Raw genomic sequence first — 22,245 nt, forward strand, 5'->3', positions numbered from 1 at the left:
CCGTGTCAAACCCAGTGGTGTTTTGCTGTCAGGTGAACTTTGCTAAGAGGGACATAAATGGAAAGCTAGCAGTTTGAATGTCATATAAAGAAGGATTTTTCCTGCATATTTAGGAAAACAATTTAATTCTAACATCTGATATACTCATGACTTTGTCCTCATATGTTCTCCAAATTAAAAACGAGACCCTAGAGCTTTATTTTGATTTTGAGCTTTTTGCACAGCTCTATAGCTGTCTATAAGCAAGTCTTGGCCTAAAAGAAGAAATCTAGTAGGCCCCAAACTGTTTTATCTTGTAAACAAGATAAAACATGTTATTGTGTATGCCATAATAAAATGTATTCATCACCATGATTAACAGTTTCCACACTTTTTCAATCAAATGATTGAATAGATTCACTCAGGCAGAGGACTAACTACCAGGATCCTTGATTGACTCAGAGCAGCATCTGCTTTTATTGTGAAAGGTAAGAACAGAAGGAGTGGATCTGGTATGTGCTGCCTTTTTTTCAAGATTGAAAGGAGTCAAATAGTTTGCTCTCTTGGTTTGGCCTTCTAAGCCCTGTGTTGTTGTACAATACAATTGCGAAGTTTGAATGTCTTTCCGCACAATTTAATTTTTTGATGCCTTTTATTTCTGGTGCAAAAGCTCAGTGAAATGGACTTTTCCCCCCAAAAAGTTTGGCTGCTAATAATGTGCTAAAATGTGTCATTTATTACTAGATCACAATCATGGACTTTTGTTGTTGCCTCTGTTCTTTGCTTTAAGTCTGCATATATTATGTTCATTGTTCACTGTGCTGTACCACAAATTCTCCTTTGGGGATATTCAAGTTTTTTCAGTCTAAGTTCTCCAGTATTGATGTCTCTCTGCAGATAAATTAAGCCATGAAGCATGGTCTCTCGCTGCTTAGTAAAGATGAAAGCATATTCGTGAATAGTTCTGCCAGAGATATGACATTTTCCAGTAATGGCCGAAGACTTGATGCTCATCCCATAAAAACAAGACCATAAACTCAATGACTGGTCACGTACAAAGGGTATTTGTTGACAAAGATCCTTAAAACAAAGCAGTCAACTGATCTGCTTAGAGAGAACAGCAAAGTAAGTTATACATTGTATGTGGCCGTTCTTGAGAAACAGTTTTTCCGTTAATGCTATGTTCAGCATCTAGAAAACAGGATAAAAAGAGTAAAATTAGAGAAGCCAGTGAATAAAACCGGTATATCCACAATAAACTCTACTTGAACAACAATTCATAAAAAGCAAGGTGCACTGCTGTATATCCGTCTTCAATAGAGATGTCTTTCTAGGGCAGTAAACTGCTGCTTAATCGAAGTGCAGTAACTTTACTCATAAAGCCAAATAATCATCCTGTTATCTTTCACTGTCAACTGTATGTTTTTGTCTCAGCCAGGTATGCCCTATAATATATTGTTATTTTCAACACCTATGTGTCAGGTGTACTCACTAATACTTTTTTGCATCCAGAGGGTTGTATCAGCTACACAGCTATCAGCTAAAATCAGTGCAAAACAAGCAGTTTTTTTTGCCACAGTACAAACAGTAGCAATGTAGAACATGTGTTATTAGTGTAGTCCAACCATTTGCTGCTACAAAGGAAACATTGGACCAAGACTGTGTGCTATTTATGTAACTTACCATTTGGACAACCATGAATAAGCTGGATGGCTGAAAACAAGCAGAGACTAATTCTTCCTCCACAGTTTACCTGAACTGTATGATCTTATTAACAGCTGTTTATATTATAGGTTTCCTCTGAGGGGGTGGGGGAGCCTGCAGGTATCCACAACAAAGGATTATGGACTCCTGTTTGTATGTTTAATAAGTCATATTTAATGATTGTAACAATTATTCCGTCCTGACGGTCCATTTCTGTATATTTTCATAAAATATTTACTGTTTTGTGTTCCAAGCGACCTCATGGTGGGTATTCTTGCTCATCAAGTCTCATTTAGGGTCTTTGGCTACATTCAGATAGCATTGGTTGAATGCTATTTGAATGATGATGAATAATCCTCATAAAAATGCAAATTTCTCTCCAGCAAATATTTCAGACCAAAGCTATTCATACCAGCATTGAGGCAAATTCAGGAGAGTTTCCACACTTTTGCAATCAAATGATTGAATAGATTCGCTCAGGCAGAGGACTAACTACCAGGATCAAAACTGTCTTGGTTTGGCCTTCTGAGCCTCTGTGTTGTTGTACAATAAAATCTGCAGTTTGAATGTCTTAGCATTGGTTGAAAAAACTAACTTCAATTATTTGAAGGGAGCAATATGGAACAAATATCAGCCCTCCTGCAAAACTGTTGAACCCACGGCTTACCACCACGGCTGTGTCTTGTCATTTGATAACCCTTAAAAATGATGGATCAGTTACTCAAGCTGGATATCTTCATCGTCCTCATTTAAATGCTGTTGAAACAAAGTTTAAATGACTATATGACTGTATAACAGTTCTTAACCCAATACTTTAATATAGTAATTATGTTATTTGCACTCTAAATATAACCTCTCTTACTTCTACTGTAGAAAAAGCTGTCCTGCTGTGAGACATGACTCAGATAAAGACTCCAAACAGACAGAACAAAATGAACAGGGATGGTTTACATGGACGTCCCCAGTTCAAATTCTCACCCCCACCTCTACTACTTTAGCAGTTGATTGAAACACCACACGACACGCATTAATCAGAGAAGAAATATATTCATTGATTCAAATAAAACAATTGCCACCTGAGGTTGGAAATAGTGATGAAATACAACAATCAATCATATTTCATGTTGCTCATTTAATTGTGTAATCTTGAATTGCCTTAATGTTAGTGAAGTGGGAAAGTTTCATGATGATATCTATTATTATTTTTATTTATTTTACTCTTTTCACCTGTGGTGTCAACATTTGGATGGAGAAAGAATTGCTCAAAGTACTTCATACCGTCATAACCTCTATACAGTCAGTTGACACAGAACAGTTGCTGTAGCTTTACTTTTCCTACATGCACCTTGCACAGTAATACATCTTTAATCTCATTAGTGCTCCTTTGTCCTCTCACACATGGTAGACGTGTGACATTGGCCCACCCAAATAGCAACAGCAGCCTTACATGGGCACACACTTCAGGCTCAAGTTTAACTGCTTATTCATCAAAGCTTAGGCAGCTAAAACACACACAACACACACACACACACACACACACACACACACACACACACACACACACACACACACACACACACACACACACACACACACACACACATACTGCTGCTGCAGCAGAGATGAAACCCGTAAAACAAAACACACTGTGTCTAAGATGTGGAGGGTGGATGCGAGAAGGGAAGGAGGAAAGGAAAAAGGGGTGTCACTATGAAGGGAAAGATGAGGAAGAGATGGAAGGATGAGAAAAGAATGAAAGAGAGATATTTCAGCTTATATTACCCACGTGTATTGAGCCTGGCAGTAACCCCGGGGAAATTCAGCAGCACAGCAGAGTTACTTAGCTGTTTTGATTTGATGAATATTCATGATCAGGCAGAGAGCGAGGGAGGCAGCCTGGTTCATGGCAGCATTTTGATGTGTTGCTAGCTAACAGCTAACAAATGGTAGTTCCATTGAGTTGCATTGCGATGTGTTCATGTTCTATTCACAAAATAATTGAATTGGGCAAACGTTATAACGTTAGCATGATGTGTTTTAATGTAATTTTGTGTTTGGCTCAAATCTCTAATACACACAGTTGTTTGGAGGACATTTTTTCACAGCGAAAAAAATAGATATTAGAAAGGAAATGATGATCTGATTATCTTTGGAAGGCTAACTCCAACCAACTAATGATATAATTATTTATATCGATTGCGATTCTGACTCAAATCCGTGATACGATAACTGTAACTGTGACTTTTGTGATCCGTTGCAACCCTTCCAGACAGCCTCCGTGGAGTGAATACTGACTTGCATGATATGTTTCAGATCACAGGCATTGCTGCCCACATATTAGATTTGTTCAGCAATTCGAATTGATCTGATGCTGTGCCTATCAATTCACTCTGATAGGTCGAAACAGTCGACTATTCAGAGCTTAGTAGGTGTTAATCTCTTATCAAACCTTATATTTATTGTATCTCCTCACTTTTTACATCAAAGGCGGCAGATTAAACCAGCAGGCCCTGATTGTCTTTAACAGCTAAATTGAAAAGTTTAGCTATTCTTATTGTGCTCTCTCAAATCAGAAATATGTTGTTGGTTTACATTGTTGAAGAAAAATGAATAACATATCATTCTCCTTTAAAAGCAGGAAACAGTTTTTTGTTGGTGGTAGATAATCTTTTGTTCCTCTTTGGAATAATTGCTCATAAAAAATATTGGCCACTGCGCTCTCTCTCTCCCTCTCTCTCTCGTCACTGCATTAACACTCATAAATATTGATGTCATCCCCTCTCTCTCTCACTCTCTCTCTCTCTCCCTCATTTTTTTCTTACGTCTCTCTCTCATACATCTTGGCGTTAACATATTCCCCAAGGGGCAGTGCATTAATAGCAGATTTGATGCTGCCAGCTCCTCTCCTCCTTTTTTGCTCTAGTACGCTTTCTTTCAATTTTCTAAATCCCTCGACTTCTTCTCTACCTTACCTTCTACCATCTAATCACTCTGTATCTCCTTTCACTCTCTTTTAATTTATTTCCGTGCTTTTTAAACATCCTCCTTCCTCCCTTGCTGTCTTTAGTTCCTCCTCTCTTTGTGTTTTCCACATCACTAATTTTTTTAATGTTTATGTTTCAAACCCTTTTTACCCTCTCTTCTTTACATTATTCAATCGATCCCCTCCTCTCCCTTTCGTCTGTCCTCCACATATATAGTTATATTTTAAGGAGCAGTTTATGTGATTATTTTGTGCATATGTGTTGTGATTATAGCTGGTTGTTGTAGTCAAGTGCTTAGATTCAACTAAATATGGAATAGTTCCTTAACTATTGACATTTTGAGTGAACACCCATTTTGAGACTTTATCCAGAGATTTGTTATTGGTCACAGATTACAGGGTGGTTTCCCGTTATTATTATATATATATATATATATATATATATATATATATATATATATATATATATATATATGTTAATAATACAGTTAATAATAATAATAATTGAATTTTTATATTTGCCAAACACGCTCCTGCCAGATCCCAACATCTTTAATTTGTAGCCTCACTTAAATGCTGGTTCAAATATACAATTAAAAGTGAGTCATTATGGCCTAATTGTTTACAGTAGCTTTATTATGATATTACATGTGATACCATACTTTTTCCTTCCGCCAGGTGGGTTTAAAACTTCCTCGTTCCCGTTCAGAGATGGAGTTCCCTGAAGACTTCATCCTTGCTGAGCTGGGCCACCTGCCGCTCTACAACGACTCGCTCTTCCTGAACAACTTCAACGGTACCTACAATGAGACCGAGGCCTTACTGCCAACAGGGGTGAAGGTCACCATTGTGGTCGTCTACATGATTGTCTGTGTCATCGGCATCGTGGGAAACTTCCTGGTCATGTATGTCATCATAAGGTAAGAAGAACATGAATTTCTACAGGCACAAAAATTAAACCTGTTTCCGATAATAATGCTTCAAGAGAAGACCAATCTAACACTAGTGTTTAGAAAATTTGATTTGTTGATTTGCATTGGAAACACTATGAAATGATCCCATTATGCCGAAACGTTTTCACTTCATCTTTGAAAACTCTTAACTTACACAGAGAACTACAACATTTTTGCTGTAAAATTCTATTTCACTTTCAGCCCACTCTTGTTGAAAATGATTCGTGTGAGAATCTTGAGTCTCGACACTTCAGTAGTTGAGAAACCCTTACAGTCCAGACTTCCAGTGTTGTGACAGCACCTCTTCAGCCTTTCCTCTAAATACAATGCTTTAAAGTATGTGATGAAAATATGAACACTGTTGCTGTAGCAATCCATGCTGAAAGGATGAAATGCTTTGACTATTCCAGTACAAAAGAAAGTCAATTCGATCTGTTCAGCTGTTTTGGATGTTGTGAGGATTTTATTCAATTCACAGCTCAGTGTCACTGTCTCGCTCCGTCTGTCAGAGGTTCAGTCACTGTCACTATTGCCTGCCAATACTGGTGCTGGTCCTCACCAGTTAGCATTTCTGCTCTTTGTGCACAAATGTGGTCCCGGCAGCAAGGGGGTTTGTGTTGGACCCTCCCTACTCATTTTCTCCTGTTCATTGGAGATTGGAATGGAGTATAAAAGCAAATAGAGCCCTAAAAATAAAAACATGGCGGTGCACCACTGCAGACCCGCTCTCTATGTAGATATGAAAGGCTCATCTTAAACGAAAACACAACAATACTTAGTTCCAGGTTATTATACCATATTGAACATATAGCTATGAATATTATATTCAATTGTTTGCTTATAGATCATCTAAAATCGTACACACTCAGCCTCTAAGGTGTCAAAAGTCAAAAACCATTGATTAAGACAAATGTTAGTAAGTGAATTATCAGAAGTTGCAGCATGAGAAGGCGTCTGGCTCTTACAAAGTAAGTCTGCGACCACTCAAGGTGATCTTTCAAAGCGCACACGCCACCCTATGCAGGTGTCTACCTGTTTGTGTGTACACATGCCCAGTTGCGTAGATATTTTTGGGGAACGTCTGTCTTTTCTGTGCGTGTTTGTGTGTCTGTTTGCACATATTCCCTTTGGATTTGATTCAAAGAAGCGTAGGTGAACATCTGGGTGTTGCATGAGTCAGTGTATGTGTGTGCAGTCTTGGTTGGCCTGGTGGGCAGCTGCTGTCTGCTCATGTATATCATGTTAAAACCAAAAGACTGCGCACACTGAATGTGTGTGTGACTTTGTGTGTGTTTTGGGATACTGTTGCTCTGTATTTAAGCTCAATATTTGTTTGTATGTGACAGACAGCTGACAGCTCTGTCCCCGATTCTTGTTTTCAAACTGGAGAATAAAGGCGTTGTCAAATTTCTCCCTAAAAATAGTTAGCTTTCCAAATACCATTCATGTGTGTTTGTGTTTGAGAAATAGTAGCAAGTGCTAGGACCTGAAGTGGAGAGAAAATAATTATATGTTGGAAATTTGGGCTTGTGTGTGTGTGTTTGAATGTTAGAATGCTGTCTCCATATTACCTACATCATTGTAGATAATTACTATCCTTGTTAGACCTGTTCACACTCATATACATGGAGTTCTGTATATAGACATATGAGTCACACACATATACACACATAATGGGGATCATTCCATCCCTCTCCACGTCTTTAGCATCCCACCCACACAAACGCACACACTCGGTCGACCTTAGCAGCGGCCAGGGTCCAATTCCAACCCGCAGCCCTTTTTCTGCATATTATCCCCTCTCTCTTTCTCTCCCACAATTTATGTCATTTTCCAGCGGCTTGCATTAAGGCAATAAAAGCCTATCAGGTGTTAAATCAACGCTGTAGTCAACTGGCTTTCGTGCTTAACAATGTCAGCTCTGGCTGCCCTCGACAACTTGCCCTTTTCAAGAGTGTCAGAAGGCAGCAGCCTCCATCTTTTTAATGGGTCAGGTTTGTTGAATCCATCAGCAAGTTAGGTCTCTGCCCGCACTAGCCTCTGATCCCCAGCAATGATTCAGTGGATTTCTGTGATTATGTTGGCTACCTTTACTCACAAGTCTCAAGGGATTTACAGCAATTTTCATGTGAAGAAGATGGAGGCAAAAAAGACATTATAACACAAAGTACTCTGTGAAAATCTCCAATATCCACAGATGCTAGTGACAAGAAGAATTGAGCTGTGCAAACGGTGTCAACCCTTTTGGTCAGAAGCTTTTTATCCATTTACAAGGAAGCGTTTTTATAAATATTGTCAGTGTATTGGCTGCCCAACACTTGATCTTGAAGTTGATCATGTTTTTGTTTTTCCTTTATTTGTTTTCCCTTATGCTAACAATAATTAATTAATTTAAAATAATTAAATACATAAAAGGAAATATGAATACCTAATTCAGTGAGCAAAGCTGTGGATTGCTGATACGACATTTGATAAGAACTTTATCAAATAGTAAATTCAAATCACAACCTTTGAAGCAAAAATCTGATCTGAATGTTTTAACCAGCTAATAGCATCCCAAGGTATGCATGAACATTATGTAAACATCACTCCCCAGGTAAATTATACTGGTTTTCAGAGGCACCTTAAAGAGCTGAAAAGCATTCAAGAATAGTATGAGACTTTGTGCAGGTCAGAGCATCAGAGCTCTCTGAATTTAAAGATATCCAATTATCACAATGACTTAAAGAATGCGACTAATTGTGACTCTGCTAGATTCGGTATGGTGATGGGTTGTGGCTTTTTACCTTGGATGGAATTGCATCTTATCCAGGAGGGATGTAGCCGGTTCATGAGCCCAAGTATGTAGAGAGTCAGCAGAGAGAAAGAAAATGAGAATAAATGTAAATTACATCTGCTTTTACTGTACACCAGATTTGACATTTGGATTCAATTTCTATGAAATAATCACAGCCAAGAAAAGTCTGAGTCATTCTTTTGAAGCAGATGGGAAAAGGTAACATTTAACCTACACAAAAGCATGTCCCCACACTCATATCTACTACTGCTGTGTTCACATAACAATTTCTCTTTTTACATAAATAGGCAAAACTGTCCACCTCAACGAGCTACTGTCTCCTGCCCAGAGACCATTGAAAAATATAGCAAGACATCACTCAGACGTCTGAAGCAACGTTATGATTTTTGTAGTTTGGGTTGGATTCCGTTTACTGCCACCATCTTTGTCAATTACTATACAATCTTAATTTGGCCAGCAGGGTGGACCTGAGCAGGTTCAAGCAAAGGGAAACTCACAAGTTTACTGGGATAGTCTTAGAGACCTGTTATTTATGCAAATGTCACACAGTGTACCCCTTCCAAAGCCTCATTTTTTTTTCTGATTGAACTAATAACTCTTTAATCCACCTTTTTGGGGGTAGTCTACCATTTTCCAATTTTCTCATTGTGGGGATTCCTGCTTGATACCGGGAGCTATATGACTTGAACAACTGTTGTTAGTGAATCAAAAATAGCTGTTTAAACTGTAGTTCATGGTTTGTGTGAAGCTAAATTTAGAACTCGTTCAATGGTTGCCTAGCAACAGAAAAATAAATGCAGCAAAAAAAAAAACTCAATCTGATTGCTCAACAAAAAGGCAGTGCGGTGCAAACAGTTGTACAAAGCCTTTTGTGGCTTCAGAGGGAGGTGCGTGAAGTCTTATAAATTACCCCAAGTAATGTTATTTGACAGTGGATTTAGAAAGAAGTGTGCTTGCCAGTTCTGGCTCAAGAATACATTAGCCAAGTTTTAGGGATTTTTCTGTGAGAGCTGATATAGCTCAGAAAAATCTTAGCACCAAAATTAAGTAGATTTGGAAATTCAGATGATGTAATACTACATGCTTCCCCACACTTTTTTTGTGTACGTATTGGTAAGATTCATTGTAAGTTTATATCTCTCCAACTTATCTTTGTCCTTTACACTGTGCTGCCTCTGCAATTCTTCACAGTTACAGCTGAGACAACTTAGTCACTCTTTAAGCCAGATGGAATTATGTGACATTCAACCCACGAAACAAATTCAAACTGTAATTAAAACTTTACTGTAAAAATGTCTCCCTCGTGTTGGAACTACATCAGATGGAGGAGAGAATAAAAGACAGAAACAGTATTTACTGTTCACTTGTCAGGTGTGACAGAGGGAAGCAAGGACAGTGGGAGGCCGGCATTTTCAGAGATCTGAACAAAAAGACAAAAGCTTGACAAAGAGACAGAGGAACTCTGGGAATTGTCCAGCGGGTGGTTCACTTTGATATTTGGCCCAAATCAGGGATGGATCGAAATGTGATTGAGACAGCTGAAGCCTAATGTGTAGCTTCGTCTTAACTTTTGAATGCGTTCTGTGGATTTTGTCCCTAATCTATTACACTACAGTAATGTAAAGAAGGGATGACATCAGGACCAGAATGGACTGGAGGAATAATTACAGCAGCCCATAACTCTCAAGGTACATTTGTCTCGGGGTGTTATGAGAGACTTGATTTTTTCAAGTCTCTCATAACAATCAATTAAACATTCATTGCTATTTCGTTAAGGGATTCTAGCTCATCCATACAGCATCGTCAGCAGCTATTTTGCATTTTCTCTAAATTTTTCTCTTCACTTTTCATCAGTTGGAATGGAATGAATTACATCAGAGGATCTTGTTTACTGTAAAAATGAACGCCTTCCTCTGGCTGCAGCAACTTATTGATGGTTGGTAACACAGTTTAAAACCAGGTCAGTCGTTGAAAAAAGAGAAAATTAGCCAGTGGGTTTTAGCAACAAAACTCAGTTAAACAAACCAATATATACAGATGTAGATGTAGTACACACAAACTGTGTATGGCTCGAGTTTTTCATCAGCAAAATCAAAGTTAAGTTGTTTTTTTAAGGGAAGGATAAGAAAGAAAAAGGGCTGTTCTTCATGTAGCAGCCATAAATCATTGTTTAAATAGCAGGGTTGGTGACAGATGGTAACCGAATTGCAGCTGACAGCAGCTGTCCAATCCACCTATTCCTTTTAAACAATAACAAGCGATAATAGGCACGGAGGAAAAGACATCGAGCGGCATTAATTGAGGTTGCATGTTTGTAGGAAACTCCTCTCAACGTCTTTAAGCTTTTTGTTTTCCCAGACATGCCCTAGTGCTTTCCTCGACAGCGCTCCAAGCTAAACATGTTTCCAGCTACGAGTGCTGTCAGAGGACAGTAGAGGAAGAATAGTTTTAACTTCCAGCAGCAGAGCACTGCAATGCAGGCGTGTTTTTGGGCTCGTAGCAACAAAAGGAGCCAAGAGCAGGGATTTCTACGAGCATCTGTTTAGTGCTACAGGTCCAAAGAAAAGCAGGTGGACCACAGGGAGAGATAGACATCATGCTGAATTGAGCACAGAGCAGCCTGGAGACAGAGAGAAGAGAGGATGGCAGGATGAAGCTGTGTTAACACGGAGCAGGGATTTATTTATTTATTCCAGCTTGGAAGGATTTTTGTAAGGGGTCTGTTTCCATAACAACAGACCGATCCACGTTTTACATTTTAGGAAACCGTCGGGCCCTAGCATCGTTTCTGAGTTGAGATCTAAGAGCTCATTCTAGGGCCTGATGATGTCATCATTCCTTGGAGCAAAAAAAAAAAAAAATAAGGCAGTGAAAAAATATATATGTGATATCTAATACAACTGAACCAACGAGCACTTGAACATACAGGCTCAGGGGAATTTCATTTTATTAAGACTTTGTAAGGTGAATGATAGTTGGAGCACTTCCAAAGCTTGCTGTTGAATCATCATAACAAAACATGAGCAACTGCCTTAGCAAATATCTGGTCCTTTGAAAAAAAAAAGCCAAACTCACAGGTCAAGTATAAACTAGTAAGCAAATAAGGCAACTATAAAATCCCAAGGAGCATTTTGGCAGGAAACAGCTAATGGAGCACTCAATCTCAGTAGTGGAGCTGAAATGATTAGTCAATTAATCAAATCTATCAACTGAAAACAATAATCTTGTAGCAACTATTTTCATGATTGATTAATTGTTTTGGTTGAAGTTTGTCAAATTTCTGTCATTTATCATTGTAAACTGAAAAATGTTAATATTTTATACTTTGAGTTGAACAGGTCAAGATATCTGACAAAAGTTGTGATGGGCATTTCCTAGTTTTTTTCTGAAATGTATTGGCCAAAGCAAGGATTATATTAAAATAAAAGTTTAAATCATGGGTTAACTTTTAATCATGTTCCACCAAACTACAAAATTATCTTAGCATTTATAAAGATTACATTTACGCCTCTATTTACACACAGGTTAGCTTTTACTTGACCTAGAATTAATTTAATTTACTTTAAACAGATTTAACTTTTAAAATTGCTGCTTTTTGAGATGGATTGAGCAAAAATGATTAGGTTCCTTGAAGAAATGGATAGACTCAACCCAATATATTTTCATGACACTTCTGTTAAATTTCTATCAAGATAGCGGTTTAGCAAAGTAAGTGTTATGATATATTTGGATTTATTCATTTTAAACCTAGTTTTGCTAGACTTTGATTAGAACTAATTTTACTTTAAATGAATAATTGTTGGTGCAACCCAGCCAAAACAAATTTATCAAAAAAGTAATTAGCATGGAGTCAGCAACTATGCGGCGTTGTTAATTATTTACAGCTCTGATCTTCTGGCCTGCTTCTTCTCAATACAAAAGGCTGTTGGGAGACAGGCTTTTATAGAAAAACACTGAAATAATTCAAACCTGGCCATAACATGAACCTTCTTTATAGTATTGTTGAATTGTCAAGGAGACTGATTTAAATATTACCTCCAACACACACTGTGGAGGAGTGTTTTGACAAGCTTGTTGTGCTTTTACAATTAAAGTTGACAAGACAAGTGTCTAACTATGACAGGTCTCTGAATGGGTGAGTTTTTTGTGCATTCTTTTTCTGAGAGCTTTAATTTAGTGGGTGTGAAGACCAAATACAAATTAGGGGGACACTGGATGTTGAAAAGGTCTGTCAAGTTAATCAAGTTTGATTCCTGCAAATTAATAAAAAAATATTAAGCGTGAATTCAAATTAAATACATTATTACAAAACATGTATAAGAATGCCATGTTGCTTCTTGACTAATCCGATTTTGGATTATGAATGTGGTGAAGGGAAAAATGAAGCAGGGGTCGGAAATAATCCACAGATAGAGAAGGGTAACAGGCACAGAAGAAGGATGTCAAGTAAATATGTATCGTCCCTGGAGAGCACTGTACAGCACACCTAAGCAATTAAGGGATGTATACTGATAACAAATCAGAATGTTGCTATTTTCATCCCATTTGAATCCCCAGCATACAACTAAATGGAGTTTGCTACAATGGAAGTAAACATACTGTAAACTGTATCAAGAAAAAAATTGAGGGAGGGATGATAAAGGAAGTAGAGAAGGAAATGATTCAAGGTACAACCTACATCTTTCATTTTCTTCCTGGATGCTCATTATCAGAAAATATTATCATGAATTCATTAATGTTAATAGATTGTCCATGTTAATGTCACCAAGGCCTTTTGTGAGCGTGTTCTTGTGTAAGTATTTGTTGTTCAATGGTGTAAAAAAAAAAAGAAAGTATTTCCAAACTCAGCTGTTTGATTAAGATCCTGGAAACATGACCGGACTTTTAGTTACAAAATGGCAGGTCAGTTTTGTCAGATTTGACCATCTGCTGTGGAGCAAATCTGGCATTTGAATTTGTGTCTCTGATACTTGAGTTAGATTATGTGTGTGCTCTGAACTTCATTAAGGGGTCCAGGTTTCGGATTCTTACTCTTTTCTGGAGTTTTTTTTTTTTTGAAAATGTTTTTTGCTTTTTTGTCTTTATTTGACAGTGATAGTCAGGGAAAGGGGGGAGAGTTGTGTACTTTTGTGTTCAGCAGGCTTTCCTTCTCAAAATTTTGCACCCTTTGCAACACCACGTCAGCCACTTGCAATGAGCCAAAAGTGTCTCACTGAATAGAAAGAAACATCAGACATTCATACTATGGCTCAGAAACATGAAGCAGAATGATTAGCCAGTTACGCGCAGATGGCGTAAGTGTCTGTGTATGGAATCACAAAAAACTAAACATATGCACACAAAGTGTGGATTTTGACCTCTCACTAGTCAGCTCTTCAGACTTTACAATTACATTGTGTGTGTGTGTGTGTGTGTGTGTGTGTGTGTGTGTGTGTGTGTGTGTGTGTGTGTGTGTGTGTGTGTGTGTGTGTGCCCTTGTAGTTCAGCATCAGTTCAAAGTTTTAAATGACCCTTTTAGTGTGTTTCCATTAACAACTATATTCTCGGTAGAAATCTCATTCAGACCAAAACAAGGGTTGTGTTCTTTGTGAGGTATTAGCATGTTTGTGTGTGGAGATGAAGGTGGAGCTTGGGCTTTTTATTTTGAGTTTTTTGTGTTAAGATATATTGATGCAGATGGGAACAGAGGCAGAAATAGAGAGGGGTCAATAAACAGAGAGAAGGAGAGACAAATATAGGGCAAAGACAAATAGATATGAAATGAAAGTGTGGGTGTGCATCCAGTGTCACATTATCTGATATCCTCTCATATTTGTATCTCTTCTATAGTTCCCTTTACTTATCAGCATGTGTCTGTGTGTGTCTGTGTGTGTGTGTTTGTGTGTGTGTGTATAAAATCTGCATTCACTGAGAGCCATTATGATCCTCCTGATGAAATCTGTTTCTGCATTAGTTTGTTCCTTTATCCGACACACAGGTTTCTCTGCAACATCACTTGTTGATTCTGATCAAATTTGGAGAATGATGCTTCTGGACATGTACTTGTTGGGAGATTTTTGCAATAAACATATGCTACTAACCCCCAGCATTTGAGTGAGCTGCAGCAGAAATTGATGTTTCTCCCGATGGTGAGCTAACAAAACAATTTTGAAAAAAGCAGCAGGCATTTAAAACCTGGTGGTTGGTGCTAGGCACAAACAAACTAACACTGGAACAACATCAAATCCGTCTTGGATGGTCTCATTTCCCAGGTTGGGAAGTCGTTTGGTGGTTTCATGAGCTTCATGTTCAAGATGTTTTCTTGTTTGCAATGCGATCATGACACGTTGTTGGATGTGGGTTTTGGCAAGTAGATGCTCTCTCCTCCTCTGGGTAGTCTTAACATACTAACGCTTGGACCTTGGCATCATTTTCACATTGGGTAACCCAGCTACCCAAGCTAACTATGAAGCTCCACTACGTCCCCAGTAAACATGAGGTAAACATTGTTAATTGATCATTTATTTGACATGTTAGGTCACTATGCATTTTGCTCCTATTCCACTGCCTTTGTTTATATATGGCGACACTCTGTCACTATTTATTTTATCTGACTTTTTATTCTTTTTTCTTTGAAAGTTGTTATCATCATGACTACTGTTGTTTGACTTATTGTATTCAGGTCATCTATCCTCCTTACTGTATGTCTATGTTCTTTAATGTATTCTTTTATGCCTTGCTGTCAAACCAATTGCTCTTCGGGAACAAAAGATTAATAAAAAGAAAGTTGTAATATGGGTTAACATTGGAGTTTTTTGAAAGCCGGAGGGGTTGGATGAGGACTGCTAAATCAGTGAATGTCTGTGTGAGTTCAGCAGCTATGCAGCATTCTGTACTTCTTAGCGCTCTGATCTTCTGGCCTGCTTCATCTCCATAGCAACAGCTACTGGGAGACATGATTTCTTAGAAAAGAATATCTAAATAATTCAAACCTGTTGCCATAGTACAAACCTTTTTTTAGTATTGTTAAACTATCTGAAAAAATCCAGTGTTTGTATGGAAGCCCAGTGTAATTATGTCCTTATTTAACAATACCTCACCTAACAATTGAAATCCTATGGCAACATTCAGCGCTAATGGAGGTAGCATGCCCTTTATTTAGCAATGCACAAAATAAGTGTGAGTTAAGCATTACATAGACTGCTGGTTAGATTATTTTCTGTGTTAGAAAGACATAATAAAAAAAATGAAAAAATGTCATATTCATAGTCATATATATGGAGATCTTTGACAGAGAGCGAACCAACAGAGAGAGAGAGATGCCTATTATATTATATCTGCTAGTCCTTGACCCTGTTACCTGTAAAGTCTGCAGCTGGATTGATGGTGTGTGTGTGTGTGCGTGTGTGTGTGTGTGTGTGTGTGTGTGTGTGTGTGTGTGTGTGTGTGTGTGTGTGTGTGTGTACTTGAACATCTAGCCCATCTTTGTGAGAACCAATTAGACCTTGAGAGTGAGACCTTTTTTGGAAAGCAAGCCCGTTTCAGCCTGTCCTCGCCTGACGGATCTTCAGAGGCCTGTTTGAGGGTTCAGACTTGGTTTTAAGGTTCAGGTTAGAATTCAGTTTTGGTTAGGGTAAGGGTTGAGGTGGTCCTCACAAGTATAGAAGTACAGGGTTGTGTGTGTGTGTGTGTGTGTGTGTGTGTGTGTGTGTGCGCCACAGGCTAATGACTGTGCCTTCCTCCTTCATAATGACCACAGTGAATTATGAGGCCATTACTCTGCACTGCAAATGAATCCGTTGTACCGAGAACAGAGGGGGGTGTGTGTGTGTGTGTGTGTGTGTGTGTGTGTGGGGGGGGGGTGTAATAGACACCCTAATATAGCTGGTTGTCACATGACTTCTCTGTCTTTATGACACAGACACACTCTCATTTGCATATTTTCATGCACACATTTTTAGACCTCCCTGTAGCTCTTCCTTCTGTCTGTCTCCCATTAGGCCCTCTCTCTCTTTATTCATATTTAATTTCAATCCACTTCATTGTAGTTAATGTTAAAATTAACAGCCTCATCAAAATGCCTACCTACAAAATATGGCCATTTCATATAGACATTACATCTTTGACACTTTGGTGACATTTTGCAGAGTCAATTATTAAACACATGACATAGCTCAGCGTAAAGTCACTAACGTAACTTAAAACAACAACAAAACTCTAGGTCTTGTAGTTGCAAATCGCCCCCCCATTACATTCGCTCTCACATTTTTGTGACACACATAAAGACTGTATGTCAGACATTGCTTTCTAAGGCAAGGCGGCAGCAAAGGAGATGTATAAGACAGGAAAATATTACAGCCTACAGCAGGAGATGTTACACTGTCAGCAACAGAGTATGATACTACACAGATACCTGCATAAACACATAGTGGCAGCTGAGTAAGAGACAACTGATCTGAAGCTTCTGTGCCAAAATATGAAAATACAAATCGTAAAATAATAAGATTTTTACTTTTAGTATTATATTTGAATTCTAAATCATTCGGGGAAGGCTTCATGATTCAGAGGTTAAACAATCGGCAGACTATACTTGACTTGTAAGACTGGTCAGGACCCCTCATGAATTCTGTTAACCTAAGAGAAAATTTTAAGTATGAGAAAATAACCCTGGATTCAGCTATTGGTGCATTTAACTTTTGGACTACTGATTTAAAGTTGATTTACCTAAAAAAAAATACCCATTGATTTACAGACTCCTCTTTCCCAATGTAAGTCTGTGGAGAAAAGGAAAGTATTTTGGGGCCCAATGGCATCATGTGACGGACATGGCAGTTATAATTCCACGGTTTGGCCGCAACGAAACTTGGCTTGGCGCTCTTCCTGGGGGCTTGGGTGAACCTTGTTAATATCACTTATGATGTTTCCCTTTGACAATGTGAGCATATTAGCACGATGATTACCATTTAGCTTTAAGAAAAGCCTCTCACTGAATATGTTGTTATATTTTCTTTTCCCAGCAATGTGTTGGTGTGTCTTTGAGTTCTGTTTTAAACGTCATCTTCCTGTATTGAAATGTCTTAATATTCTCTATCAAATAAGACATCTGCTCGTCCTCAGTGAGTGTGCAATTAATGAGGATTAAATGATCACTGTGATACTAATAAGGAGCCAGATGTGATGAAAAGTACAGTTATTCCTTATATTCATCAATTTGCCCTTTTTTTCTTTCCATCTCCTTTTCCTCTTATGCATGATAGTTCAGTTTTATGGTGGACATATGGTCTGAAATCAAGTCCTTTGATTGAATTTGAAGTGAAAACATTAGCCTAAATGGCTTACTATCTATCATGTATTGTGAAAATATATTTCATTAATATCCGTCCCATTTATCTGTCTTCTTGGTCTCTCCAATATGTCTTTATTGAAGGAAAGAGCAATTTGCCATAATTGCCTACATCTTTTTAAAGCTTTTTGTCTGTTCCTTTATTCTGTGAGTCTACCCTGACCCCCTCTCTGCCTCGCCTCTCTCACCATCTGTTTATCTTCGGCTGGTTAAACAGAGTAATATAATGAGATTGGGTCCATTACCTGAATCTGTGTTAAAGTGAATTTCGACTTTAGATTTTACTTAAGTGGTTCTACGCAGTCAGGCAGTGTAAGAGATCCCTTTTTATACCAGGATTTTCTTCAGCGCAGGTTTTTACTTGGTTCCAAAACAAATGAATCATCTTTTTTTTCATTTAGTCTAAATGGTTGTTGTGATCAAGTCGTGTGCTGTGTTTTGACCATATTCAAATAAAAAATAAATTACTGAAAATATCAACAGTTTTGATGACTAAACCAACAGAAATAGACTAAATGCACATCATGAAATTCCTCAGTTGTCTAGCCTTAAGGCACGGTCACTTAAGAAACTAACATTCGCCTTCTACCTTCACGTGCTTTCTATGACAGCGAATGGATAAAAAATAACATGCCTTCTGTGGCGAAGCAAATATGCATCCTCATTGCTGTATTGAGTTCAACTTTGGTGAACTTGCAGCATAATTATAGCCTCGGCAGGCAATGGTCACTCGCGTGTCTACATGTATATGTAAGTGCAACAGAGTTGTAAAAAACAATGTGGCATTGTAAGTTTCTGCAAACCATGTGATACTTTCTGTCAGCCTTGTGTCATGCTTGCAGAAATACGCAATGCCATGTGGTTAACATTGTTAAACAATTTGTTAGTTTAAGGCAACGGGTCATAGTTTGTGTTAAAATAAGAACATAACATTGTAACGTAACAACCCTAACAAGGTAACTTAGGTTAATAAAGGTAAGGTTAATAAATAGCAACATACATAACAAGCATAAAGTTAACCCGGAAAGCAAACAGCTGTACTGCTGGGTTAAAAGTACCGTGCTTGTTTGACCCATCCAGGATCCCTCCCACATGCCCACAATGGACTTTATTTTTATTAGGACGCCAGGTGTGTCTTCAACAACCACTGCTGTAATGGGTGATTAAATTAATAAAACCAACAATTGGCTAATCCCCTGTCTAGAGAATCACGTTTGTTTTTCCCTTGCATGTCGCACACAGCAGATACACTCCATACAATCGTGTAAAAAACTAAGATTAAATCGTCAAGCTGCCTGGCCACTTAGCAGCAGGTGAGTGGCAGCGAAGTACAGCACTCTGTGTACTTGTGTTCCGTTAGCGGTTTGCCAAACACAGCGTCAAAAAAAAAAAAAAAGTAAGTAGAAGAGCAACGGTTGTGAGGGACTTAGTAGTGTGTGTACTGATAGTTCCATAAGCTGTTAGCGGTTAGCCCAACACACCCTCCAAAACAGTAAAACTGTGCAAACTGAGTAGCGTCTGGGGGTCACACTCAGCAGTTTATCATTATCAGTAAAGTGAAGGCATACATATCTAATCTACAGGAATCAAAAGACATCCTGTTTTTATGTTTTTAACAACATTGCATACCTCTAACACAAACATTTGGCAGTATTGAGATGAATGTATTTAATTTAGTTATTTTATTCAGTCTACATACATTTCTGTGGTTGTCTTCCTACTCATTTAAGACTGGAGCTAGAGACAAAATACAGAACAATATTTGAAGTAAAAAACTCAAATTAACACTTGTTTTTCAGGAAAAGGTTATGCTTATTCCAAATATTGTGAATTTACTAAAGCTATGCATACACTGTTGCTTAAATCAGGCAAAATGGTACATGTGTTCTGAACACGTCTGTGTTTCTATTTTGCCTATTCTCTCTCTGTCAAAGAAATGTGCAGCTGATTGCTTGTTCAGACCCGATCAGAGGAGCTGTGACATATTAGAGTGGAGAGAAGATAAAGAAAAGAGGGAAAGAGATCAGATGGCGGATAGGAAAATGAGGAGAGGCTTCTTCAATCCCTCATTATCCATTTTTATGCTTTGATCTTCAGTGTCATCTTCATTTTCCATCTCTTCGTTCTCCGTCTCTTCTCTTTGTTCCCTGCCATTCTTTCCTTAAGTGCCTGTAAGTTAATAACAACTATAGACTATGGACATCTGTTGGACAAATCAAGGGCTTTCTCCCAATGTTTTACATTTAACCTTTATTACACAGTTAGTGTATCTGTGTAATATGAATCAGCATAAATACCATCATTGACAAATGTTCTGAATGAGGAAATTAATTAGTTTCAGATCAGATTATTGGACAAAAAGCAGGCGTCTGGCCAGAAACAAGTGTTTCACCAGGTATATATGACAGACTAACGTGGTTTTGGCAGAGACGTATCATTTCCTCACCCTAGCAGTAGATTGGACTCGGCTGGGAGGCTGATTTGTCACAGATACGCACACACAGGACACAGTCTTGGCGGGTTACGTCTTGTGCAATCATCTCTGCTCTGGGCCTCTGTGAGCCATTTCCCTTAATGAGGGCCTCACGTGGTGAAACAGAGCCCCACCATTAACATCATCACGGCCCAACTTCTCCCCCTGACCGTGCCTCTTACCAGAAAGCTTCCGGACACACCTTGATTTTCAACAATGGACAGAAGGTTGATTTGTGACCAGGGATCGCTGCATTTGCAATACAGTAGGGGCTTATGGTGAATGAATGGAATTAGATTAAATGTAGAATGAAGGATTGGGCCGCAGTAAAAATGATTGAATGGGTTTTGAGATAAAGCTCCCCCTCTCTCTCCACCACACATTTGCTAGCATTACGGACCGCTGGGCTTGCAATACACTGGCTGGCAGAACCCGTCTCATATCGTCACCCCAAAAATGACATTACATTTCTAGTAAACAAACACAACAGTGCAACATGCGCCTCTTCCCCCAAACTGAAATGTGATCTCCTCCATGTTGGCTGCCCCAGCTCTTGCAGTAAGATGTGCAACATCTGTCAGACACTAGTAGCAGCGTTTGTCAGTTTATAAACAAACTTAATATTATGTTATTCGTATTATCTTATTGCTTTTTACAAAAGGATGCAGTATCCCACTTTTTCAGCCCCAATACAGATACCTTGGCTCCGACACCAGGCCGACACAGAGGTCTCAGTGTCTGATTATGAAGCTATAGTGAAGCATACAGCTTTATTTACATGTGGAATTCTTGTATGTGGAGATCCACAAAATCCGGCCAACCAACAGAAAGATGCAACGGGACCCTAAACCGTCCAACTTGCTCCATCACGGGGGCGAGGTATGGTTCTTGCTCGACTATTGTCAATATTGCGGTCGTGTCACAAATGTTATCATTTTACAGTTAAACAGCACACTTAAATATGTATGTCTGAAAACATTTGAGTCGAGGAATAGGCCATGCAGTAACAGAATATCAATAATTATTTTTAAACACTGCCTAGTTTGACAGTTTGGTCTGAGTTTCGGGAGCCTGCTGCCTTGGGTGGACGGATCTTACTGCATAAAGTTGAGGTCAGATCGTGACTATGCAACTCATGGTGAATTGTCTGTCAACTCGCCGTGTCGTATCTATCATGCAACTTGCAGCAGGCTCTCTTGCTCTACAAAAAAAATGAATAGGATCCGTCAACTATACATTAGTCAACAGAAATGGTGTATCTCAACCTTAAGGCAACATCAGGCTTGACTTACACATTTCTTACTTTGTAAAACCAAATGGAACAAATAAATACATTGATATAAATGTACTGAATTAGTAGCATCTTGTCCCAGATCGGCCTCTTGTCAACGATACCTGATCCAGCTATTTGAGTCAGCATCGGACAAATATCAATATTGACTCATCTCTACTTATTACTAATGCAACCCAAGTAGGATTTAATGTGGTGATGACGACTGCTCAGGCTGCTGATGTAGGCTACTTTATTTTCCTGATGATGATCATGTGATAAGGTGAAGAATAAAAATGTCAAGCAACAGTGATGACTTTCAATACATACATAAATGTATTTGACTTTCAATACATACATAAATGTATTTGACCTCATTTAACCTATCCAAAGCATTTAGGCACAGCTGGCTGCTGTGAAGCAATCTAATTTGGGGTTCAATGTCTTGCTCACCAGAGGAGCTGGGGATGGAACTGACGACCTTGTAATGATGACCAGCTCTAGCTCCTGAGCCACAGACGCCTCCATTTTATTGTTCAATTCTCAACATTTTGATTGGCCCTCACATAGAGTAGCTATCCACATTAGAGTGTACAGGATAATTGTGACTTAAGCTTTATGTAAACTTTTTGATTGAAAGTAAGCTCTTTGTACAATTTTTTTTTCCTTTATTCATAATGTAGCAATTTTACACATAGAGGAAAAACAAAAATTAGAATGACTTAAATGAATGTCATAGGGCTGGCCTGTGTAGCCAGGTGGTT

At 38.5% G+C, this 22,245-nt stretch overlaps 1 protein-coding gene across 1 annotated transcript in view; it reads left to right on the plus strand.

Moving 5' to 3' along the window:
* The first annotated feature begins 5,344 nt into the window (after positions 1–5,344).
* oprl1 (opiate receptor-like 1) overlaps positions 5,345–22,245 on the plus strand; it is a 61,469-nt gene continuing 44,568 nt past the window's right edge. The window contains exon 1 of the mRNA XM_054609157.1: positions 5,345–5,586. Coding sequence (XP_054465132.1) covers positions 5,378–5,586 — 209 coding nt within the window. The 5' untranslated portion in view covers positions 5,345–5,377. The remainder of the gene's footprint in view (positions 5,587–22,245) is intronic.

The sequence above is a fragment of the Anoplopoma fimbria genome, chromosome 12, assembly GCF_027596085.1.
Source record: "Anoplopoma fimbria isolate UVic2021 breed Golden Eagle Sablefish chromosome 12, Afim_UVic_2022, whole genome shotgun sequence".
NCBI lineage: Eukaryota > Metazoa > Chordata > Actinopteri > Perciformes > Anoplopomatidae > Anoplopoma > Anoplopoma fimbria.